Source organism: Chiloscyllium punctatum, chromosome 3 (genome assembly GCF_047496795.1).
Source record: "Chiloscyllium punctatum isolate Juve2018m chromosome 3, sChiPun1.3, whole genome shotgun sequence".
In the NCBI taxonomy this organism is placed as follows: domain Eukaryota; kingdom Metazoa; phylum Chordata; class Chondrichthyes; order Orectolobiformes; family Hemiscylliidae; genus Chiloscyllium; species Chiloscyllium punctatum.
In genome coordinates, this window is record NC_092741.1 from 149,180,846 (window position 1) to 149,207,847 (window position 27,002).

The 27,002-nt window shown below is 41.4% G+C and overlaps 1 protein-coding gene across 3 annotated transcripts in view; it reads left to right on the forward strand.

Annotated features, from left to right (window-relative positions):
- Window positions 1-1,184: 1,184 nt before the first annotated feature.
- The window catches only part of atad2b (ATPase family AAA domain containing 2B), a 139,560-nt gene continuing 113,742 nt past the window's right edge, over window positions 1,185-27,002 (forward strand). Inside the window, exon 1 of one of the 3 annotated variants that reach the window (XM_072562149.1) lies at window positions 1,185-1,411. In XM_072562149.1, the coding sequence (XP_072418250.1) occupies window positions 1,301-1,411 (111 nt within the window). In that variant the 5' untranslated portion in view covers window positions 1,185-1,300. Of the gene's footprint in view, window positions 1,412-2,142; window positions 2,247-27,002 lie in introns of those variants that run through there. The other 2 variants (XM_072562158.1, XM_072562165.1) reach the window with 2 other exon arrangements.

Sequence of the window (27,002 nt, forward strand, 5' to 3'; positions counted from 1 at the left end):
TATATTTATTAGCAATTTTTTTTAACTTTACAAACATATAAAATTATTGAAAAATACAATTAATAACAAATTTCAGTATAATAAAAAAGAAAATAAACACAAAACAACTACTATCTCCTAACTATTAACCTACCCTCTAATACAAAACAAACCCTAACACTGTGGGACTTCCTATCTTAAACCACTACATCAATGCAACTTACTGTTGAGCTTGAAAAACATTTTAAGTTTTGAAGATGAATTATTGGAATTAAAAATAAGGTAAGGTTGCCACAGACTGCTCTGTCATTGGAGGCAGTGGTTTGACCTGAGGGTCACTGTGCCTCAGGTGAGGGGAGTCACGGTCACCTGAGCTGGTGCAGGAATTGAACCTATGTTGCATCACAGGCGAGGTGTGCAGCCAACTGGCCCTTTTAATGGAATTATTTATTTGGCAAAAGACTAAATAAGTGAGGTCAACTCAGATATCTGTCTGTCTTAAAATTGGTCTGTCTAATTTTGTCTAGTGGGTGATGCCAATCCCATGTTTTGTTTTAAATGACTCAGAGATGTTACTACACCCCTCTGGAACAAGTGAGTGGAAGCAATATTAGATGTCAATTTAAGGCAGCGTGGAGTGTTGGGGCTTTGTGATGTAGTGATAATGCCCCTGCCTCTGAGACAGGTGACCCAGGTTCATGATCCTGCTTTCAATTGACATTTCACATTGACTTCTCTCCCTGTCACTCACTCAACACTCAGACCCTGCGTGTTGCAAACAGCGAGGATATCCGACCCTGCCCGAGGATCTCCGATTCGAGCCGAGTCTCCGACAGCCCCGAGACGGGCATCCCACGGCCGAGACGGGAATGTCCGACCCTAGCCGAGTCACCCCCAGCACGAGCCGAGGATTCCCGATCCTGACCGAAGCTCCTCCCGTCAGCCCGAGCCGGGACTACCCGAGCCCAACCCGAGGACTCTCGATCCTCGCTGGGTCTCCCACCGGCCGACCCGAGGATATCCGACCGCGGCCGAGTCCCTGCCCTCCAGAGCCGAGTATCCCCGATCGGAACCGAACCTCCCCAGCCCGAGCAGGGAATCTCCGACCGTGGCCGATTCTCCAACCACCGGAGCCGAGGAAGCCCGACGCGAGCCGAGCCTCCGCCAGCCCGAGCCGAGGATCCCCGACGCGAGCCGAGCCTCCGCCAGCCCGAGCCGAGGAAGCCCGATTGCCGTTGTGTTGAGTGACACAAGAGGAGAAATGGCGCCCAACGATCCGTAGAGCTGGATCGGCCGGGAACTAAGGGTCTGACAGAGGAAAATGGTGCGGACTCGGCGGAACTCGGTGCTGGATTCGGAGCTGATCAGCAGCCGCATCTCGTCACGGACCCGCTCGTCCCGCTCCTCCGTCAAACACGACGACAGTAAGCGGGTAAGCGAGGGCCTGGCTCGCCAGTCCCGATCCCCTTGTCAGGCGGCCCCTTGACCGGTCCGTGGTTTAGGAAAGTCCGGGGATCTGAGGCTGGGCCCCGAACCCGGTGCGCACCGCTCTTTTGTTTGAGCTTCTGGTTTCTCCGCCGGGCCGGGAGCGGGGGGTGGGGTGGCGGCAGCGCGGGCCTCCGGAGTTAGGGTGCCAAGCGCCGGCCTGTCTGGCAGCTGTTAACCGGAGGGTTTTTCTGTCTCCTGTTGCGGCCGGGGGGGGGGGGGGGGGGGGGGGTGAAAGTCTTTGTGTGTTTTCCAGTAAAGAGTCTCTCTCTCTCTGCGGGGGGAAGGGACAAGGCAGGCGCCGTCAGCGGCCAGCTGCAGAATGACAACTCACAATCAAACTTCAACTCGGCTTTCCAGCCGAATCTCCTCTAACTTTTTTTTTAATTAATTACACAGCGCGCTCAGAATGTAAACATACATGTCTTTCTTATTTCCTGCCAACCCCGTGTTATGCGGCGAGCGCTTCGAAATTATGTGGTTTCACTGGCTCTTAGATGTTTTGCAAGATGGAAGTAGACCGTCTCGGTTTTTATTTTAATAAAAAGAAAAGTCCTCTGATCGTCTACGATGCTGGCGACGACAAGAGGGGTTTTTTTTTGTGTTGCCTTTTTTTTTAAAGTGCTCCCTTATAGCGATTTAGTTGTGAGCTGCAGGAAAGAAAGCTCAGGCAGCCTAAATGCTCGCGAAGACTTTGAAACTTCTCAGTTGGCAAGAAGATGACAGATATTTTGTCAAGCTGTGCAGGCTTTTGTTCCAAGCCTTTGTCAACTCGGCACTTGGTAAATGCATTTCGGAATAATCTCTCGATTTTTATGTCTGAAGGTCTGTCCATAATGTCGCCATGGACTTGTACAGTTTATTTAAAGCCCTTAGTTGATAAAGGCTTTTGAATTCTGATCTGATTTACATCAAGTTACTTTTGGAAAGACAACTTGTGCCATTGTAACTCAACTGGTTCATTCAAAAGCTGGCAAGCTTGTATTTCTTAATATGCTTAAGTGGGGAAAAAAGTTTTAGACTGTGAATGTTCAATTTAAGTTTAATATTTGGATTTGGCTATAAAAGCCAACTCCATGACAATGAATGCCAAACCCAAAGGTCTAAATGTGCATCTTATTAACATATACTGAAATATTTGTAAATATTGTGAAATGGGTTCCAAAGTACAGTAGTGAAAATGTAAGCAAAAACTAGAGCAATTAATCTTTTTATGATGTTTGTGGAACTTTTCTTTTGCTCTCCTATCTTCCTTTTAGTCCTTTAGGAGAAAGTGAGGACTGCAGATGCTGGAGATCAGAGCTGAAAATGTGTTGCTGGAAAAGCGCAGCAGGTCAGGTCAGCGCCCACACCTCCCCCCTTACTTCCCTCCAAGGCCCCAAGGGATCCTTCCATATCCGCTACAAATTCACCTGCACCTCCACACACATCATTTACTGCATCCGCTGCACCCGATGTGGCCTCCTCTGCATTGGGAGACAGGCCGCCTACTTGTGGAATGTTTCAGAGAATGCCTCTGGGACACCTGGACCAACCAACCGAACCACCCCGTGGCTCAACACTTCAACTCCCCCTCCCACTCCACCAAGGACATGCAGGTCCTTGGACTCATCCATCGCCAAACCATAGCAACACGACGGCTGGAGGAAGATCGCCTCATCTTCCGCCTAGGAACCCTCCAACCACAAGGGATGAACTCAGATTTCTCCACTTTCCTCATTTCCCTTCCCCCCCACCTTGTCTCAGTCCCAACCCTCGAACTCAGCACCACCTTCCTAACCTGCAATCTTCTTCCTACCTCTCCGCCCCCACCCCCACTCTGGCCTATCACCCTCACCTTCACCTCCTTCCACCTATCGCATTTCCAACACCCCACCCCCAAGTCCCTCCTCCCTACCTTTACCTAGCCTGCTTGGCACACTTTCCTCATTCCTGAAGAAGGGCTCATGCCCGAAACGTCGATTCTCCTGCTCCTTGGATGCTGCCTGACCTGCTGCATTTTTCCAGCAACACATTTTCAGCTCCTTTTAGTCCTTGTCTATCTTAAGGTCTCAACTACTCCCTGTGGCAAAACATTTCATGTGGCATAGAATTAGATGCAATATGTAGCACACAAACAGACCATTCAGCACATGCTGGTATTTATGTTCTACTTGAGACTTCTCCCCATCTGACATTTAGCTCCATCACTCTATTTCCATCTCCTCCATGCTTATCTAATTTCCTTTTAAGTATATTTACACTACAATTAACACTATACAACTATCCCCTGTTTTAGTATTTTCCACATCTTGGCATGGTGGCTCAGTGGTTTGCCCTGCTGCCTCACAGTGCCAGGAACTCAGGTTCGATTCTACTCTCAGGTGACTTGTCTGTGTGGAGTTCGCACATTCTCCCTGTGTCTGTGGGTTTCCTCTGGGTGCTCCGATTTCCTCCTCCAGTACACAGATGTGCAGTTTAGGTGATTGGCCATGCTAAATTGTCTCATGTTGTGCAGGAGTGTATAGGTTAGGTGGATTAGTCATGGGATATGCAGGGATAGGGTAGGTTTGAGTGGGATGTTCTTTGGTGAATTGATGTGGACTCAATGGACCGAATGGTCTGTTCCTACAATTCTATGCTATTTTCACCCCTCTCTTGCTAAATATGTCATGAATTCAGCATTTGGGTTTGTGGTGGCTTTTGTATGTTGATGGCCTTAGTTTTGCTTTTCTCACAAGTAGAAACTGTGTGTGCGCGTGCGCACTGAATATATATTATTTTAAGGAGCTTTTTAATCACTCCTTAGCCACTTTCTTTTTGTTCCCTCAAAAAAAAACAATGCATGGAATGTTAGTGTTGCTGCCTAACCCTGCATTTGTTACCCATTCCCCAACTGCCATTGAGAAGGTGGTGGAGTGCTGTACTGGGTATAAGTTTTCAGTTCTGATATTATCCCTTGTCAACTCTTTGCACCTATCTCAAGTCCTTCTGAAATATACCAACTCCGTATTCCTGAAAGTAGTTTAAATAATCTTAGCTGTCAGTTCCAACAATAATTTATGGAATCCATTTCTCTTCATTTTGGTAATAATTGAAAATTGAGTCCTAGTTTTTTTTTTACTCAAATGGGATACATTTCTTGAGTTTCTGCTTTAGTGCCTTGAAACATCAAAAATATTTTTAATCAACCTGTTCAGAGATTTTATAACACCTGAAGCAGGTGGTCTTGAACCAGGCCTGCTGATTTAGGGTTGGGGATGCCATCACTGTGCCACAAGAGTCCCTTTTGAAACTTGCTTTAGTCCCAGTATCCCTTTTCTCATATTTTTGGCATTTGTCTCATTCTTAGCATCATCCTGATGCATCCATATACTATGTTTGTTCTGTGGCCACAATTTGGGTCTGATGGCCTGCAGTCAGCAGTCTGATTGCAGCTTAATCGTATTTTGCATCTTTATCTATTTACACTAATTGTTTATAAAAGTCAGTTCTTTTTACTTTATTGCTTAATCTCAGAATCAGCATTTATTTGTAGGAATAATCTACTTCAACGAGTGGCTGTTTACATGTATTCATTTCTCTCTTGTTTTGTTAAATGTGTACTCTCATTTCTTATCATTTTTCCAAAATATATTACACATTGCAGATTAAGTTTATTGCATGTGCCATCTGCTTGCCCAACCATTGTAGTCTTGCTCAATGTTTATGTAACCTCTTAATTTCGTGATGTTGGCAAACTTTAACATGTTTCTATACCCAAGTGCAAGTATCTAAATATACAGAGAACACAAATGGACCAAGCACTGACTGTTGGGGTACATTACTTCAATCAGTGCTTTTTCCAACATGGCTTTGTTAATTTGAAACCTGATCACAAAAGAGTTGATCTTTTTAAAAAGGATATCATTGAAAGTGGCTTCTATATTTTTAATTTTGGTTAATATTTTGTACAAGTTATAGTAAAGACAACTTGAAATAGTGTGTTTCTCTTCCTGCCATTCTTTCAATCTGGAGACTATTACTAGATATTACAAATGATAATTTGACATTTGTATAAATAGTTTGAACAATTTTTAAGTTGCCTGAGTCTAATAAAGACTTTTGTATAATTAAGTGACTGTTGACACATTGTATCGATTAAAACATAGTTGCCAACAAGTTAGTTTTTCAGTTCTTCTTACAAACATTTAATTTAAGACACAATTACATTGTGCTGCAATTGAAAATTTTAAGATTTGATTGGGGAAGTTGTGGAGACAGAGTTGTTAGAAGAAACAACTAGTCTAGTAGTTCTTCAGCGAGCAGTTGTGTAACCTCATGGTGTGTGGAACATCAGCATGTAATCTGTAATGCATTGCCTATTCCATCTGCGTGCTATGTGTTCATGATGCAAACAACTCAAATCAATACCTGATGTATGTAGACATCAAAAACCTGAAGTGGATTTTTGGACATGACTACAAAGTGTTTACGACATAGAAACAGGTCTTTGCCTCAACTTGTCTATGCCAGTGCTTATGCTTCAACTTCTTCATTTAATTGCATCAATGTATCTTGTTTTCCCCAACTCCTTCATTTTTATCAAGCTTCCTCTTCAATACAGAGTCGAAAAGGGTGGTGCTGTAAAAGCAAAGTAGGTCAGGCAACATCAAGGAGCAAGAGATTCGATGCTGTTGAAGAGCTTAGGCCTGAAGCAATGTGGAGGGAGGTGGCGGTGGGGCTTGGTAGGGAAGGTATGTGGGAAGGTGGATGTAGGTGGGGGATAATTGTGATAGGTGAAAGCGAGGACTGGAGATTAGAGTCGAGAATGTGGTGCTGGAAAAGCACAGCATGTTAGGCAGCATCTGAGGAGTAGAAGAGTCGACGCTTCAGGCAAAAGTCCTTCATCAGGAATGAGGCTGTGGGGCTGGGGGGGGATGTTAGCTGTGAGTGCGATGGGTGGGTGGAAATGGGGGTAATGGTGATAGCTCAGATGGGAAGGAAGATGCACTGGTCAAGTGGGTGGTTCCTAGTTGGAAGGTTGGTTCTGGATAAGGTGGGGGGGGAGGGGAAATGAGGAAACTGGTGAAATCCACATTGATGCCATGGGATTGGAGGGTCCTGAGGTGTTCACCAGGTAATTGTGATAGGTCAGTGGGGAGGGTGGAGCAGATAAGTGGGAAGGAAGATGGACTCTTCCCACCCCACTGGCCTTATAGCAACTGGAGTTCAGTAGAATGAGCTTTTTGTTGGGGGGGGGGGGGGGGGTGAAGAATGAGATTGAGGTATATATAATGCTAAACGGGATTATTAAGGTGGTGTTGAGCAGATGTTCTTTCTTGTGGGACAATTTTGCACAAGAGGGCATAGTTGTACAGTCAGAGAAGATAGATTTAAAACTGAGATGAGCATCTCTTGGAAGGTTGTGAATCTGTGGGACTCTGCCACAGAGTGCAGCGGTCACAGAATCAATTAACAGAGTCAAGAAGAAATGGATATGCTTCCATTGAAAGCACAGGATAAAGGGCTGTGGGGAGCAGGCAGAAAGTGGAGCTGAGACCAGGATAAGATCAGCCATGATCATGTTAAATGGTGGAGTGGGCTTGAAGGGCTGAATTGCTTACTCTTGCTTGTAATGTTTCTTAGGAGCAAGTATGTTATACTGGTCAAGTAGTTTCACCTGGATTTGCTATTTGATTTATCAAAAACTCTTATTTATGGTTCCTAGTTATAGTTGCCCTGTGGAAAGTTTACCTTATCAAACCTTTTTATAACCTTTTAAGATCTTTGTGCCTCCCACCCCATTTTAAAAAAAAACTTTATTTTCCCTTGAGAAAGGAACACCAGACCATTCATTACTTCATGACTGACATCACCTATCACTTCCAATACCATTTTAATAAATCTGTTTATCTAAACTTCTTCCAGTTGCTGTAAATCCTTTTCACAGTATGGAGATCCAAACTGTTCACAGAACTAAGTGTAATCCAACCAAGGTTATATTTAAGCATAGTACAGTTCAGTTACTTTTCAATTATGCATCCTAGAAAAGAACCCATGTTCTTCATTACTTTTCTTTGTTCACCTTTGTCGTAGCAATAATTATTTATTAGTGCCCAGATTCCTCTGCCATTCTTCTGATCGAGACACTTAATTTCCAAGGAATAAGTAGCCACCTTATCATTCTGGATTCTGGATTAGTGGTGCTGGAAGAGCACAGCAGCATCCAAGGAGCTTATCATTCCTACCCAATGCACCACCTTAAAATAGGTTAGGTTGAAGCTAAGTTTTCAACTACACAACTGCTTTGCAAATTTATTTCATACCCTCCTGTAATTTATGGCAGTTACCATTTCTTAATAATGCACCAAAATTAAAATTGTACTCCTGAGTCGAAATTGTTTGTCTAAATTGAGAACAACTGTGGTTCAAGCACAGATTTTTGCAAAATATCCATTCCCAATTTTAGCCAGTCTGAACAACTTGACTTTACTGTTACTCTCCATTTCTGTTTTGTTGTAAGCTTGTTTAAAATACATTTAGATAAGTCGGTGAATAGGAAAGGTTTGGAGGGATATGGGCCAGAGCAGGCAGGTGGGACTAGTTTAGTTTTGGGATTATGGTTGGCCTGGACTGGTTTAACAAAAGGGGGTCTGTTTCTGTGCTGTACAACTCTATGACTCTATTAGTCTGCTAATTGTCCTTTGTCCCCACATGTTCTGGGTTTAACTATGAGATCACTGTGGTGACACATTCTCAAGACCTGTTAAAAAAAACTTTGTGTAGTTTTACTTGTTTACAGTTTTTCTATTGTTTTTTGCTTCAAAAAACTCAGTAAGGTTGATTAAAAATTGGTTCTTTATATTTTCAGTATCTCCTTTATGAGTTAAAAAATATTGTTATTCCTAACCCAGTTTCCTAGAATAAGCATGGGATTAGATCTGTGAAAGTGTCCAGAATTGCCAGTTCTTATGCAAACAATAAATGTGAAAGTATGTGGCATGTAAATAATAGTTTGATTTCACAGCAAATTTCAAAGAAATATAGTAGAACCTTGACATGTGATGGCCAATGATTCTAAAAGTGGAATAACAGATTTAATTGCTTGCTTCCACCTCAGTACACAGAATGGAAAATATTTTGCTATTTAAAGGTCTTGCTTTTATCGAATTTTCAATCTTAGCAGTATTGTCTAGGACCACCTTCAAGTTGGTAGTGATGCTTTTGGCAGCAAGTGCTTTCCATATATGCACCAATATCACTTTGGGGCCACCTGCTGTCAAATGTCATTCTTGCATCGAAATTGGGAGGGTGTTCTGTGTGGCATTATCTGTATCTGTGTTCTCATGGGTAAATCTTGAAATAGACTAACTATTTTAAAATAAGTGGAAGTGGAAGCAGGCCACTTAGCCCATCAAGTCTGCGTTGCTAGTTAATGTGAAAACTTAAGAGCTACGGTTATTCCTTTGCAATACTTGTAAGAAGAATGTGGTATTGGTGGGGGGAATGTTTTAGGTTCAGAGACTGTGAATAAAAGGTGTTTCAGTATGATTAAAAAAACAAACTTGATGCAAATCAACAAAGTTGTACATGATGCCTGAGACATATATTCCCATGAAGGGTTCAACCTGAAGCAGTCTTTTTGTGGTTGTACCATTTTAAGCCTTTGGTGAGAAGCAATCAGAGGTGTAGATTCTCTTAGCTGCAAAATATTAATGAGCTGGTGGTGTGTGAGGTTTATGTCATTGCTTTTTTTTAAATTATAGTTGTGAACCCTAGTAGATATGTGGGAGGCATAACCATGATGGTTCAAGTAGTGCAAATTTGAAAAGTGCATTCTGCAATCAATGTCTTCAATGAGGCATCTCAAGGAGATGCCTGGCATCCAATTTTGTGTCTGACAGTCTGTGCAGTGGAAAACTTGCAATGCAAACTTGCACTCATTGGATCATGAAACATTGAGTAGTGCTTCGCTTAACAGTGTGCAGCAAATCATTCATCTTCCTGAGGCACTGGATCTAGTGACGCGATTGGTTCCCATGGGCAATGACCTTCAGCACTATCTTGGTCTAGGCTGACTTTGTTCCATCACATGGCCTCCTGTTGCCATAAGACCATTAGATTTAGGTGTAGAAATAAACCACTGAGTCTGCTCCACCATTCAGTAAGTGCATAGGCAATCTGATAATCCATAACTCCACTTTATGGCTTTCCCACAACTCTTGATTCACTTACTGATTTTAAAAGGCTGCCTACCTTAGCCTTGAATATACTTAATGACCAAGCCACAATAGCCTTCTCTGGTGAAGAATTCTATAATTCACTATGGTCTGAGAAAAGAAATTCCTCCTCATCTCTATCGTAAATGGATCACGTCTTTTCTAAGGCTATGTCCTCTTGTTCTAAACATTCCCATGAAGGAAACAAACTCTGTGCATCTACTTTGTCAAACCACCATAAAAAGCTTTTATATTTCAATAAGGTAATCTTTGAAACACCATTGAGTAATAACCCAACCTGGTCAACCTCTCCTCATTAGCCACTCCCTCCATACCCAGGATTAGCTGAGTTAATCTTCCCTGACATCATTCAATGTCAGTATATCTGTTCTTAGATAAGGAGCCCTAAAACTTTGCACAGTATTTTAGGTGTGGTCTGACTAGTGCCTTTTTAAAATTTTTAGCAAGACCTCCCTATGTTCATACTCCGTTCCCTTTTGAAGTAAAAGCCAATAGTCTATTTGTCTTCCCTATTACCTGCTGAATGTGCATGCTAGTTTTTTGGTGATTTTTAGGACTGTCAAATATCTCTGTAGCTTCCTGCAGCCTTTCTCTATTCAAATAATATTAATTTCCTTGATTATTCCTGCCAAAGTAAATAATCTCACATTTTCCCACATTATAGTTCACCTGCCAAGTTTTAACCTGATTAACTCCCACTGCAGACTCTTTGATTCACTGTCCTCACTTGCTTTCACACCTGTTGTGTCAGCCACAAGCTAGGCTATTGTAATTTATCTTTCCAAGTCATGAATATATTGTAAATAATTGTGGCATACCACTAGTTGCTCGTTGCCATCCTGAAAATACCCTCTTTATTCCAACTCTGTCTTCTTAGATGGCACGGTGGCTCAGTGGTTAGCACTACTGCTTCACAGTGCCAGGGACCCATGTTTAATTTCAGCCTCAGGCGACTCTCTGTGTGCAGTTTGCACATTCTACCCGTCTCTTTGTGGGTTTTCTCTGGGTGCTCTGGTTTTCTCCCACAATCACAAACTTGTGTAGGTTAGATAAATTGGCATGCTAAATTGCCCATAGTGGTCAGGGATGTGTAGGCTCAGTGCATTAGTCAGGGGTAAATATAGTCAAGATTTGAGTGGTACTGGAAAAGCATAGCAGGTCAGGCAGCATCCAAGGAGCAGGAAAATCGACATTTTGGGCAAAAGCCCTTCATCAGAACCTCAGATGCTGCCTGGTCAGCTGTGCTTTTCCAGTACCACTCTAATGTTGACTCTGATCTTCAACATCGGTAGCCCTCACTTTTGCCTAGGGGTACATACAGGGTAGGGGAATGGGTCTAGGTGTTACTCTTCGGAGGGTTGGTATGGACCTGTTGGGCTGAAGGGTCTGTTTCCACACGAGGGATTGTAATTCTAATTCTGTCAATTAGTCAGTCCTCTAACCTTGCTAATATATATTTTGAAACACCCTGTTTGGATATGTTATGACAAACCTTTGGAGCAGGTTGGACTTGAACCCCAGCTTTGTGGCTGAGAGGTAGGCATACTACCAACGTGCCACAAGAGTCCTAGTGTAAATTTTAACCAACCTGTTGACTCACTTCCAGGGCAGGTGGGATATGAACCCAGATCTTCTGGTTTAAAGATAGGGATACAATCACTGTGCCACAAGATTCTCTCTAACAATGCTAATTTACTACTTCCAACATCATGGGCTCTTATGTAGGTAGCTTAATGTGTGGTATCTTTTCAAAAGCCTTCTGAAATTCCAAGTGTATTACATCCACTGTTTCCTGTTTACCTATCCTTCTTATTACCTCGCCAGAGAATTCTACTAAATTTGCTAGGTATGATTTCATTTTGTGGAGCCATGCTGATCCTGCTTTGTAATATTCTGTTTCTAAATGATCTACCGTTACATCCTTTCTAATGGACACTAGTATTTGTCCAATTGAGTAGTGAATGGTGCTTCCCTTAACAGTGTGCAGCAAATCATTCATCTTCCTGAGGCACTGATGTTAAACTATTTGACTTATAGTTACCTGCTTTTTTGTTCCCTGTTGTTTTTCAATAAAGATATTAATTGGCAGTTTTCCAATCCTTTGAAATTTTTCAAAACTGTAAGAATTCTTGGAAGATCACTACCAATATATCCATTATCTCTGTAATACTTTTTAAAATATGTATTTTTATTGAAAATAGTTTTTTTTACAAAAATACAAAAGTTCAAAACAGTACAAAAACCCAAAAAGTAAAACAAATCCCCAACCCACCTTCATGTACAAATTTATAATGTATATAGAAAAATATAGAATTAAAAAAAAAACCCAAACTGGCTATTTAACTAAATAAATAACCAACAACAAACTAATAAATATTCGTAACTCAGCCCAGCCAAACAAAACGCTAATATTGGACTTGTAAAACACAATTGTTATGGCTATATAAAAGCCCTTGTTAGTGTGGCAAGGTATTCCAAAAAGAGCTGCCATGTCTTGTAAAAACAAATCTCAGTTTTGTGGTGTACCATATTTCTGAGAAAATCCAGGGCTCCATAACAATCTTTCGCCAACCTGACAGGCCTGGGGATTTTCTCGTATATCCAACCTAGCAAGATATTCTTTTTTGCACAGAACGTGAGAATATTGAAAAAGTATTTTTCTTATGCACGTCTGCAAGAAATACAGTGAGCCAGCCCAAAAGGAGAGAGATAGGGTCCTTCTCCATCCTTACACCCAAAATCCTCTCCATTGCAACTGCCACAGCACTCCAACGTGTTTGAAGCCTATCACAAGACCAAAGACAATGGGTAAGAGTGCCCAAGTAGACCTTGCACTTGGTACATGCTGAAGATACCCCTGGTTTAAATTTTGACAAATGGTGCGGAGCCAAGTGGACCCTGTGGAGAATCTTCAACTGTAAAGCATGGGTCCTATTGCAAATTGATATCTTCTTTGCATTCTCTCAAATATCCTCCCATGCCTCTGAGGAGACTTCAACACCCAGCTCTCTTTCCCATATCCTGCAGAGTTGAACAGACTCATCTGAGGTGGCACCCCTCCAACTGATGATATAAAGTACTGACAGACAGTGTACTCTTAGCACTTAGTGCCCCCCTCTCTATGTCGGATTTGCAGGGATTAGTCAAAAGTGTGGTCTTTCTTTGAATAAAATCCCTAACTTGACAAAAACGAAAGAGGTCTCTATTAGATAACTAGTACTTTCCTACTAACTGATCGAAGGATGTCATTCCGTCTCCCTCAAATAAATCGCCCATGCAAGACACACCCCTAACTGCCCAACGTTTAAATCCTGAATATATCATTCCCCAATTGAAAACCGGGCAGACCCACTGAAGGTGTAAGCAAAGATGTTTTGCCAATATTGCCTTCCCTCTGTCAAATTGCCCTCCATGCTTTAACAGTATTGATGACTATTGGGTTATAGCAATATTCCCTAACTGTCCTCATCTTGTCCAAAAACAGCAAACTGGTACGGGGGCACCTTACCTTGGCAGGCTTCGATATCTAACCATATTGAAAGAGGATCTCCACAAACCCAATCACTCATGTAGGATAAAAGTAGGCTTAATTTGTTAATTTGTAATTTTAATGTCTGGAAGTTACACTCCCACCCCCCCCCCCAAAATCTGTGAAGCAACTGCAGTTTGGCTAACGTAATGAGGGGCCGCTTACAATGCCAAATACAGGAGCTGAACCAGCCGTTCAGTCTCTTGAGTGATTGCTTATTGAAAATCAAGGGGAGCATCCATATAGGGTATATCAAACAAGGGAGAATATTAATCTTAATGAGCACTATCTGACCCAACCACGAGACTGGAAGTGCCTCACATCTTTGAAGATCTTGTTTAATTTTTCCAAATAATTGAATAAAAATTGGCTTTGAACAGCCAATCCAGAACTGGAGTAACGAATATGCCCAAATACACAAATGGGAATCTATAGTCGCCCTCAAGAGCTAGCTCCTTCATAAGACCACCCATAGGCATAGCCTCTGATTTAGCAAAATTAATCTTAACCCCGAACAAGCGCCAAACGCACAAAGGCATTGTATCAGCCGAGGCACTGAAACTACTGGATTTGTCAAAAAAATTAGGACATCGTCTGCATACAACAAAATCTTATGTAACTTTGACCCCACTTCTGGAGCTGATATATTGGGATCCCCATGAATGGCCTTTGCCATTGGTTCAATCATCAACGTAAAGAGCAATGGTGTAAGTGGACAGGCCTGCTGGCTGCCCCTAAAAGTATTAAAATTGCTTGATCATTCCCTTTTGGTGATGATCGCTACAAGAGGGCCACCGTAGAGAACCTTTACCTGTCTTATAAAGACTTCGCCCAAACCAAGCCGCTCTAGAGTATAGAAAAGGTACAGCCACTTAACTCGGTCAAATGCCTTCTCTACATCTAAAGAAATCACCAATCCCTTTATTGACTGCTGTTAGCATGCTTGAATTATATTAAGCACCCTCCTAACATTATTGGAGGATCTGCGACCCTTTATAAAACCCGTCTGATCCTCTTTAATAATAGAAGGTAACAGTCTCCAGCCTTGACACAAGAATCTTACAGTGGATTTTAAAGTCCACATTTAAGAGCGAGATGGGCTTATACGAAGCACAGTCTTGCAGATTCTTTTTTTTTAAGGATAAGTGAAATATTGGCCTCTGTCAGAGATGGTGGGAGACAATCATGACTGTATGAATCATTAAACATATTGAGAATCGGGCCTGACAGTATACTTATAAATTCCTTATAGAATTGACTGGGAAGTCCCATCAGGACCGGGCACCTTTTCACTCAGAAGCTGCCTCACAGCTTCCTGCACTTCTTTCTCTGATAACGGGGCATTGAGAAAGGACTGTTTGGGAGTCACACTCGGGAGCTTCAGATCTCTAAAAAAAGGATTCCATTTTGGCCTGCCCCTCCTCACAATCCTCAGATTGGTATAACTTAGAGTAAAATCTCTGAAACGCCACATTAATCTTTTTAGAATCAGATGTTAGGTTCCCAGACCCTTCCCTAATTGCTGTAATGGTTTGTGGAGCACTCCTCTTTCTGGCAAGATACACTAAGTATTTGCCTGGCTTGTCACCATGCTTGTATAACCTTTGCTTTACAATCTTTGCCATCTGCGTGAGCACGGAATTTAATGCAGACTGCAGCACAGTAATCCTCTGTCGTTTGACCAATGAGGGTCTGTCAAAGTAGGCCTTCTCTGCTGCCTTCAACCATGCTTCAAGGAGACGTTGCTGCTCACCCTTCTGCTGCTTCCTACTGGCGGAGTATGAAATAACTAACCCCCGGCATAAGGTTTGGCAATTTCCCAGAGAACGGATAAGCTACCAACTGAGCGTATGTTGGTGTCTAGGAATGCCCGAAATTCCCTAGAGAAATACTCCACAAACTTATTATCCTTGAGGATAAATGGATCCATTCACCAGTACCTTGAAGCCACTGTAACAACCTTAATCTTAACCATAAGGTACACCGGAGTGTGATCAGAGATAATATTGCTAATCGTCCAAGATGCCACCAGATCCAGGGTTACCGCAGAGGTCACAAAAAAAAATCAATCCTCGTGTGACATTGATGTGGATTGGAGAAAAATGTAAAATCCCTACCTGTAGGGTGTAGACGTCTCCAGACGTCCACCAACCCTAACACCACACACAGACCCATTAACTCAGTTTGTACAGAGGGTATTGAGGCACCTTTGGGCAACCTGTCTACTGTGGGATCCATGAGACAGTTAAAATCTCCCCCTAGGATGATGTGCTGGGACTCGAGACTTATCAGTTTAGAAAAAGCATCGACCAAAAATTTAAGGGGATGAGCTGGAGGGCAATAAACATTTAAAACACCATATTCTTCCCCATTTATCAAGACTTTAAGAATTACAAATCTCCCGTGTATGTCTTTAAAACACACTCTAACAACTTAAATGGGAGATTCTTCCTTACCAATATAGCCACTCCCGTACTTCTGGTATTAAATGATGAAAAATAAACTCGGTCAAAGCCATTTTGCTGTAATTTCAGATGCTCCTTGTCATCCAAATGTGTCTGCTGTAACAAAGCAATATTCACCTCCTTTCTAAGAGTCAAGAGTGCCGCCTTCTTTTTAAATGGTGATTGACTTCCCTTGATATTCCAGGTACACTATTTACTCAAATAATTAGCCATGATCTTCTGCAATAACATTTAAATTCCAGAGAGGAGGAACCCGAACTACAAACTGCTGAGCCTTAGTGTCACATGATCTACCAAATATAAAAACTACATAAACTAAAACCACTACATTTAACAAACCTACAAAACTTTTGAGAATAAAAGACAACAAAAACCAAAAAACAAACCAAAATATAAAGTGCCAACAACGTTGAATAGGGGAACTCACCCCCTGCCCACAGGGCCAACTATCCGTCCCAAACTGCCCATTAGTAGGCATCTAACCATCCCAACCACCTTCACTTCTCCCAGCGAGAGCCACATCACAAACACAAGCAGAAAAGAATAAACACGCCATAGAATACCAATATGAATTAAAAAAAATTTTCTTCAAAAAAAGGGGAATTACTACCCCACTCATCCTTTGGTATAACCTAACTTAGAAATTGAAAATGTAATCTCCACCACCGCCTGACATAGTTTAAACCAAATTATTATCAGTAGAGGAAAATAAAGATAAAGTTCCAACCGGACTTCCTCTGTTTCTTTTGCAGAATGATAAACATACCCAAACAACATTATTTCTATATACTAAAATTGTTCAAATTAGGTTAGTTTGTCCACAAAGTCTCTTGCCTTCTCCGATGTGTCAAAGAGATGTACGGCTCCATCCAAGGTGATCCGAAGCACTGCTGGATATCTCAGGGAGTACTGAATCCCAAGCTCCCTCAGTCTTCTCTTGACACCGTTGTAAGATTTTTGTTTCTGGATCACCGCTGCTGAGAAGTCCTGAAAGAACATCATCTTAGGGCCTTCGGATCCTTCCCCTGGACTCTGGAAGCCTCCATGACACTCTCCTTATGATGGAACCGCACCAGGAGAGGATGAGGACATTGACCCAGACCTGATCTCTGCGCTGCGACCCGGTGAGCGCTCTCTATCTTCAATCCTCTCATGCCAGCCTCCAAGTCAAGGAATTTCAGCAGCCAGTCCTCAATAAATTCCAAAGGTCACTCACCTTCCTTACCCTCAGACAGACCGATGATCCGAATGTTGTTTCTCCTGGCCCTGTTCTCAAGATCATCCACGTGGCCACGCAAATTATGGACCTGCATCTCCAGGGCTTGGATCCTATCCTTGGATGAACTGGCATCAGCTTTCACTACTTTGCTATACCTCATCAATCTTCTTTTCCAGGTCTCCCAACTGCTGCTCATGCTTCTGCAGCATGAGAGAGATTGGAGCCAGCTTCTCTTCAATCTATTTCCCCAGCATCTCATGAGATTTCGAGAGTTCGTTCACCAGGGCCTGGAGAGTAATCGGCTCCGAGGCTACTGTGGCCTTGAATACTCCTCCTCCTCCCTTTTTTGGCATCTCTGGATGGCTGTAAGCACAGGTAAGTTAATTTTTAGAAGATTCTTGGGACTCCACAGTCTTTCTGGAGTCCCAAGATATCACGGTGGCCTGGGTTGGGTGGGTTAAAGGATCAAGGTAAAAACAATGACTGCAGATGCTGAAAATCAAATACTGGATTAGTGGTGCTGGAAGAGCACAGCAGTTCAGGCAGCATCCAACGAGCAGTGAAATCAACGTTTCGGGCAATAGCCCTTCATCAGGAATAAAGCCCGTCTGCTTGTCCTGTGATGCGAAGCTCTGCAGTGCGATCTTCTCAGATCGCCGTCGTCTTGGATCCCCTCTTTAATACTTTTTTAATATCCTAAGGTGCATTCCATCAAGTCCATTTTTATTATTTTATATAACAAATATCCAGAATTTTAAAAACTTTGAGTAATCTATTTTGAAAATGCAGTAATTAACTAACATTCCATTTGACAATTTCTGGACGTTTGTTTGGGAGGCTATGGGCCCTGACAACATTTCAGCAGTCGTACTGAAAATATGTACCAGAATTAACTGTGCCCCTAGCTGAGCAACTGCAGCACAGCTATGACATTGGCATCTATCAGGTAACTTAGAAAATGTACATCTTGTACGCAAAAGGCTGAACAGATCCAATCTGGCCAATAACGACCACATTGGTCTCCTGAGTCCATCACTAATCACACTCGAATCTCCCACTAGTAACATTCATGGATTTACCATTGATTAGAAGCTGGACTGCACTAACTATATAAATGCTGTGGTGACCAAAGCATTATTGAATTTAGGAATTATGTGGTGAGTAGCTCACCTTCTGATTCCTTAAAGCCTATCCATCATCAAGACATAAATCTGATGTGATAGGCTTGCCTGGATAATTGCAGTTCCAACAACAGTAAAGAAGCTCAGTGCAATCCAAGACAAAGCCCATTTATTTGGGATCCCATTCACTGCTTTTAGCATTTACACCCTTCATCACCACCTCTCAGTGACAGCAGTGAGAGGTGGTGATGAAGGGAGTAAATGCACTACAGCAACTCATTCAGACTCCTTTGGACAGCATCTTCCAAACCCACAATTTCAACCACCTAGAATGATGAATGCATTGGAACATGACCATTTGTAAGTTTCCTTCCAAGTCACACACCATCCTGATTTGGACCTATGTTGCTATTTTCCACTGGGTCAGAATGCTGGTTCTCCCTTCTAATTCTGGGAATGCCTTTACCCCAAAACCTGCAAATGCACAGTGGACAGATCATCACCACTTTCTCAAGGGCAGTTTGCAACCAAGAATAAATGTTGGCCTAACCAGTGATGGTGGTGGGTTAGTGCAGTTCTCATGGACTGATGATTTGCAATGCAAAGTGACAGTTGAGGTTACCGTGAAAAGCCCCACCTGGACCCTTGCCGGAGGAGTGGTGAACTTTAGGCTAAACACGTGTCTGCATGGGTTTCCTCTGGGTGCTCCGGTTTCCTCCCACAATCCAAAGATGTGCAGGTGAGGTGAATTGCTGTGCTAGATTTCTCATAGTGTTCAAGGATGTATAGGTTAGGTGCATGAGTCAGGGATAAATGTAGGGGCATGGGTCAGGATAGGATACTCTTCGGAGAGTTGGTGTGGACTTGTTGGGCCGAAGGGCCTGTTTCCACACATTAGGGCTTCTAATTCTAATTCCGTTGGAGCATGGCTCCATTACCTAACCCAAATTCCATGACTACTCTTTAAAGTTAGAAATGCATTGTTCCATTTTGAAGTTTTTAAATAATTAAGCATCCCTAACCTTTAATGGAAAAAAAAACACATCTCTGCTGCTGTCATGTGAAATATGACAACTATTCTGCTGACTTTGCTGTAATCTTACATTTGTGCACCTTGTTTTGGATTCCTTCACTAAACTTCTTTTCTGGATCACTCTGTCAAATTGTCCCAATTAGATTACTCTACTTTCTTGGCTCGAAGTTACTGTAACCTGTCCTCACAATGCAACCCAAATGTTCTCAGCAGTTTAGTTACTTTAGAGTTGCTCCAGATGTATCTATTTGCTTAATGAAAGAGATATTAATTTTAGTTCAAGTGTGCACTTGACTCATAATTTGTAAATGGTTTTTCAGTGCATATTTTTTTGTTGGAACTATTTGTGTGTGCTGACAATATTCAAGGATTACTATGCAAGGCCTAAAAAGACATATCACCTTAATTAGTTGATGTTTTTTATTCATTCATGGGGTGTAGGCATCACTGGCAATCCAGTATTTATTGCCTGTCTCCAGTTACCTTTGATCTACAACCACAGTATTTATTTTTATATCGTGAACATACTGAACACAGCAAGTCCTTGATGGAAATTGCATTGCTTAACGTTGTTCCACTTTAAAGTAATTTATTATTTTTGAGCCTTTTGTTATAAAACATACAAACATATGAACAAGGAACAACAGTTGGCCACTTGACCCTTTGAGCGTACTTTGCCATTCAATAAGACCAAGGCTGATTTTATTTTCAACTCAACTCTGCGTTCCTGCATGACCCTGATAATCTTTATTTGAAGATGCCGGTGTTGGACTGGGGTGTACAAAGTTAAAAATCACACAACACCAGGTTATAGTCCAATAGGTTTAATTGGAAGCACTACCTTTCGGGCCCAACCACCTCATGAAAGAGCAGCGCTCCGAAAGCTAGTGTGCTTCCAATTAAACCTGTTGGCCTATAACCTGGTGTTGTCTGATAAACGTTGATACCGTTGGTAATCAAGTGTCTACCTATCAACTTCTCTGATGCTTGCAGCATCTGCTTAATATATTAATTTGAGAAATTCAACCTTCTGCTGTCCAGATCGTGTATTTCTGGTAGTTAACAGTTGACCATGTGAGGACTTCGCAGGAAGACTGATTTCTCCTTACTCAGAGCATCAAAGAGTAATTAACAGACTGCAGATGGAGAACCCAATTCTTCCAGTTTTAAATTTTTCTTACCCATAGCTTAAGCAGGCTCAGTTCTACTCCATTTCTCCTCCCTAACCAACCCCCCGACCCATCATCAGATCAACTTTTCTGAGATCAGCTAACCCACCCATCTATGAATTGTGTGGCAACATCTGCCTTTATTCTGTGAACTCCTCTGGTGCATACCTTTTCCATTGCACCATTTTCAATACCTATTCAAGCCGATTCTATGCTCTGAAACGCTTCTGAAATTTTTTGCAGCCCCCAATAACTTACTAACACCTTTTTCCAGACCTACCTTGTGTACCAATGCTGGTTCACTGTTAATTTTCACTGTGGTGTGCGACATTTTCTATTTTAAAACTAAAAGTATGTGGAAGTTGTTGTGTACCTGTTTCTTTCTCTCTTTACAAAGAAAATGTTTGTTTCTTATTCACTTTCTGGACATGGGCATTGCTGGCAGGCCAGCATTTATTGCTTGTGCCTAGTTATTCTTGAGAGATGGTGGTAAGGTGTCATCTTGAACAACTGCAGTCCATGTGCTGTAGGTTGATATACAATGCACTTAAGGAGGGAATTCTAGGATTTTAACCCAGTGATAGTGAATGCATGGTGATATATTTCCAAGTCAGCATGGTGTCTTGGAGGGAAACTTGAAGATGGTCATGTTTCTATGTATCTGTTGCTTTAGTCCTTCTAGATGGAAGTGGCTGTGGGTTGGGAAGGTGCTTTCCAAAGATCTTTGGCAAATTTCTGCAGTGCATTTCGTAGATCGTGCAAACTGCTGTTACTGAGTTTCGATATGGGGGGAGACAGTGCTTGTGAATGTGATGCCAGTCAAGCAGGCTGCTTTGCTCTGGGTGGTGTCACGCTTCTTGAGTGTCGTTGGACTGCACCCATCCAAGCAAATGTAGGGTATTCCATTGCACTACTTATTTGTGTCTTGTGAATGGTGGATAAGCTCTGGGGAGTCAGGAGGTGAGTTCTTGCCGCAGTGTGCCTAGCTTTTTGACCTGCTCTTGTAGCCACTGTATTTATGTGATGAGTCCAGTTGATTTTTGGGCATTGATAGCCCCAAGGATGTTGATAGTGGTGGACTCTGATAGTAATAGCATTGAATGTCAAGGGGCAGTGGGTAGATTATCTGTGTCTCTTATTGGGGATAGTCAATGTCTGACATTTGTGAGGCACGAATGTTACTTGCCATTTGTTAGCCCAAGCCTGGATATTGTCTAGATCTTGTTACAGTTGAGCATTAAAGTACTTAGTATCTGAGGAGTCATGAATGGTGCTGAACAGTGTGCAACATTGTGAAAACAATGTTGTGTAAACGCCCACTTCTGGCCTTTATATTGGAGGGCAGGTCATTGATGAAGCAGCTGAAGATGGTTGGGTCTTTTCTCTCCCCTTTCTCTTTTTTTTTCTCTCTCTCTCTCTCTCTCTCTCTCTCTCTCTCGCTCTCTCTCGCTCTCTGTCTCACTGTCATTGTACTGTTAATTTTATAATAATTTGCCCTCTTCATTTACATTGCAAATGCCCAGGTTTCCTCCTTCTGATTTAATTGCACATGTTCGAAAATTCGTGCTGCACGTTTTTGTAGTGATGAATTAGTCGAAAAGTGTGGCACTGGAAAAGCACAGCAACTCAGGAAGCATCTGAGGAGTAGGAGAGTCGACAATTTGGGCATTCCTGATGAAGGTCTTATGCCTGAAACATTGACTCTTCTGCTCCTTGGATGCTGCTTGATCTGCTGTGCTTTTCCAGCGTCATACCTTTCGAATCTGATATCCACCGTCTGCAGTCCTTACTTCCTCCTATTGATTAAATAGGTAAATGTAATTAATAGTTCTCTGGAGCAAATTAGGATTCATTGATTTAACTTTTTATGTTTTTTAAAAAATTCAGTATCTATTTTGTAGTTTGCTTTTTATCTACAATATACTTCCATCCATTTACAAATGCTTTCCATAATTTTATTATTTTTGGTACAAGTGATTTTTTTTCACATTTGTAGTTGTTTATTTTGGTTGAAGTTAAGTAGCTTTGAAATTACTTTGCTATGGAAATATTTTTGCTGATAGTTCAGTATTTTGCTAGTGTCTGCTCTGTGGTATTCATTTAATAGCCCTTTCTTGCAAAACTTGTTTGTCATGACCTCCAGCACAGTCATAGGAGTAATCTACTTTAACATTGGCCTACCCTTGTTCCTATTTGCTATGTTCCAATCATCTGTTTGAGCCTGCTCCATAATTAAAGTGGATCATAACTCATCTTCTGCCATGGTGCGATTTTTTTTTCTGCATGTTCCCCATTTCTTTGCTGTTTTTAACATCAAGAAATCTGTCAGCCTCTTCTCTTGAAAATATTGAATGACTGAGCCCCAACAGTATTTGAGTTAATGAAGTCCAATGCTTCTAATTGGAATCCATCTGCCACACATTTTTCAAAATAAACAAGTGTAAGGTTGTCCACTTTGGACTGATAATGGATAGATCATGGCACTTTCTAGATCGTATAAAGTTCAATACAGTGCATATTGTTTGTAAAAGCTTCAATTTTTAAACCAAGAAGATTTACTGATTTTTAAGCACTTTTTTATATATAAGATTTTTTTATTTAACCTTTTTTTCTAATTGGCCTGCTTGGACATGTTATTACACACTTCTGGAGCAGGTGGGACTTGAACCTGGGTCTCCTGATCCAGGAGTAGGGGCACTATCACTGCACCATAAGAGCACCCTGTTCAGAGGCATTACTACTATCTTCTGGAACTGGTGTGACTTGAACCAGGGCCTCCTGGTTCAGAAATGGATCCAAAACATTTTCATCTTCTTATCGTTAGAAAATACTAAGTTCCTTTCTATTTAAATTAATGCTCTGTTTTCATCACTAGGTTATTTTCTTTAGCAATTCATACTGAGTACTGATCACTTGGAATTAATGCAAAGGCACATTTTAAAGTTTGTCCAGGCAGGATTTTCTGAAAATTTAGAAATTTCATATTAACTACTGTTAATATTTGGAGAGAATGGACATTGTTACCTATACTTGCATAATACCAAAATACAATTGTTTGAAAAGGTGTTGTGCTTCCATGCATGTGTCCTTAATTTCGGTATATGTTGGCTCATCACCACCTCCTTTTGAGGACCATCAGGGATGGACAAGGATTGAAGTTGCTGTTGGCATTCACTTCCCAAGAATAGTGTTTTTGAAAAAGATTGGACTGCTGATTGACTGACTACACCTTTTCAAATAAAGCCTTTTAATTTAAGCTCTCTACTTTTTGCCGAGTAATGGGAAATTTCAGAAAACGGTTTGGAATCAATGCATGCTTTGCTGTATGCAGTGGTTAAGGGTATTTAATTTTGTAATAATAAGTGGCATTTGATGTTCCAACGCACTAAGGGCAAAGTGTTCTTAGATTTGTAAATAAATATGTTTTCATTCAACAGAAATGTTTTTTGAAATACTCAGGAAATATTAATCTGGCAAGTTTACAATTAAACATGGCTTCTCTTACTACCTGTTATAAATCCAGACTAAAATACTTAGTGGATCAGGCAGCATCTGTTGTTGGAGATGAAAGAAACAAAGTTAATGTTTTTAAAATATTCTTTCAGCAAAACTGTAGGAAAATAGAAATGGATTTTTAAATTAAGTACAGAGCTCAGGGAAACAGTTTGTCGGGTGTACAGGGGATACTGAGTGTGAGACAGGGAAGTTGACAGGAAATTAACAAGAGGCAGGGGTCTGTAATAGGGTGCCATATAAGAATGAAACCCTTATGTACCAACAACAGTGTTCCGATGTAATACCTGTGAACACCAATTCATGTTATGGTTATTTCTTTCCCCCAAATTGAAACAGTATTTCTGCATCTGGCCTGTGAAGTCCTGTAAGAATCTTGTATGTTTCAACAAGGTGACCTCTCATTGTTGTAAACTCCAATAAGTACTTGCCCAACCAACTCAAGCTCAGTAGTGTTAGCAAGACTTCTCTATTTTTATACTCTATTCCCTTCAAATAAGGCCCAGATTCCATTTGCTTTCTCTATTCCCTGCTAAACCTGCATGCTAGCTTTGTGATTTATGCATGATGACTCCCAGATCTCTGTGCTGTTGCTTTCTGATGTCTTTCTCCTTTTAAGTACTATTCAGCTCCTCTATTGTCCCTGCTGAATTGCACACTTACCCATGATATGTTGCTTTACTAAGGTTTTGCCCACTTGCTTAGCATGCCTATATCCCTGTGCAGACTCTGAGTCACCCTCACCACTTGTCTTCCCACCTTTCTGGATGCCATAGGTGGGAATGCTTTTTGAGTACACACAATTCCCATGATTGCTTCCAGTGCATGAGGCAGATGACATTTCAAATCAACTAATGTTGACTGTGTTTCGCCTTCAAAATGTGCAACCTGATTGCTGAGTATTTCTCAGGTTTCTTCTTTGATTTCAGATTTTCAGTGCCTGCACAATTTGACTTCAGCATTTCTAGGGGTACTGATTTAACATTCTTGCTCTTGGTAAACACTCAGCTTGCTCAGCAATGGCAAATCTACTAATATTTCTAAATTCTTAAGATTTGCTTGCCATATCAGAATTATCACACATTGCAAAACTCTTGATACTTGGTCATGTCACAGCACTAGGTTGTCATGTCTATAAAATTTTAATATTTTGCTTGCATATAATATCCCTTTTAATACTATACATTTGTCATTGACAACTTTGTTACATTTACTGGAAGAAGCTGCTTGACCTGTTTTCAGGTTTGCTCTCTGGAAAATAAAATGTTGTGTTAATTTATTATTCTTAATCTTCCTTGTACTTGTTGTATATTCTCTCCCTTGGCTACCTGGTTGGGAAAAAATGTATAGCTAGCACCACCAGTTCTAAAATAAATATCTAGCAGTGTCCACTTCTGTTCTTCTAAGAAATTAGACTAGATAGGATTGAGTTTCACAAGGAGGAGGTGTTAGCAATTCTGGAAAGTATGAAATAGATAAGTCCCCTGGGCCGGATGGCATTTATCCAGTGATTCTCTGGGAAGCTAAGCAGGAGATTGCAGAGTCTTTGGCTCTGATCTTTATGTTGTCATTGTCTACAGGAATAATGCCAGAAGACTAGAGGGTAGCAAATATTGTTCCCTTGTTCAAGAAGAAGGAGTAGAGACAACCCTGGAAATCAACAACTAGTGAGCCTTACTTCGGTTGTGGGTAAGGTTTTGGAAAAGATTATAAGAGATAGGATTTATAATCATCTGGAAAGGAATAATTTGGTTAGGGATAGTCAACAAAGTTTTGTGAAGGGTAGGTCATGCCTCTCTAGCCTTATTGAGTTCTTCGAGAAGGTGACAAAACAGGTGGATGAGGGTAAAGCGGTTGATGTGTATATGGACTTCAGTAAGGTGTTTGATAAGGTTCCACATGGTAGACAGTTGCACAAAATACAGAGTTTCGGGGATTGAAGGTGATTTAGTGGTTTGGATCAGAAATTGGCAAGCTGAAAGAAGATAGAGGGATAGAGGGTGGTGGTTGATGGCAAATGTTCATCCTGGAGTTCAGTTATGAGTGGTGTACTGCAAGGATTTGTTCTGGGTCCACTGTGTTGTTTACAATTTATATAAATGATCCGGATGAGGGCATAGAAGGATGGGTTAATAAATTTGCAGATGACACTAAGGTCGGTGGGGTTGTGGACAGTGTGGAAGGATGTTGCAGGTTACAGAGGGACATAGATAAGCTGCAGAGATGGGCTGAGAGGTGGCAAATGGAGTTTAATGTGGAAAAGTGGAAAACCTTGGAAGGAATATCAGGAATACAGAGTACTGGGCTAATGGTAAGATTCTTGGTAGTGTGGATGAGCAGAGATATCTCTGTGTCCATGTGCATAGATTCCTGAAGGTTGCTATCCACGTTGATAGGGTTGTAATGAAGACTTACAGTATGTTAGCTTTTACTATTAGAAGGATTGAGTTTCGGAGCCATGAGTTCATGCTGTAGCTGTACAAAACTCTGGTGTGGCCACACTTGAAGTACTGCATACAGTTCTGTTCACTGCATGAAAGGAAGGATGAGAAAGCATTGTAAAGGGTGCAGAGGAAATATACCAGGATGTTATCTGGTATGGAGGAAAGGTCTAATGAGGAAAGGCTGGGAGACTTGAGGCTATTTTTGTTAGAGCAAAGGAGGTTGAGAAGTGATTTAATAGACATACAAGATGATCAGGATTAGATAGGGTGGATAGTGAGAGCCTTTTTCTCGGTTAGTGATGGCTAACACGGGGGGACATAGCTTTAAATTGAGGGGTGATAGATATAGGACAGATCACAGAGGTCGGTCCCTTACTCAGACACTAGTAAGGGCATGGAATGCCCTGCCTACAGTAGTAGACTTTACAACTTTAAGGGCATTTCATTGGTCATTGGATAAACATGTGGATGATAATGGAATAGTGTAGGTTAGATGAGCCACAGATCGGCGCAATATCGAGGGCCGAAGGGCCTGTACTGCGCTGTAATGTTCTATATTTTGTCCGTTCCTCTCAATACTTAGTATTAAGGTGACATATCATCATAAACCCAAGTCTTCGAGTAATTTTTTTTTCAAATTCATGTGTGCTATTGTTGTGTAATGTCACAGTTTAGTGATTTTTGTTTTTGTTACGTTTGCAGTGCTCCAAAAGGCAACTTTTGACAATAAGTAACAATATCTCTTCTGCTATCCGGTCTTCCCACAATTGGTGGTTTGAGTTAAAACAGTCAAAAGATCTGACAGGGAGCCGGGATTCACGAGTTACATATATGTTGCATGCAG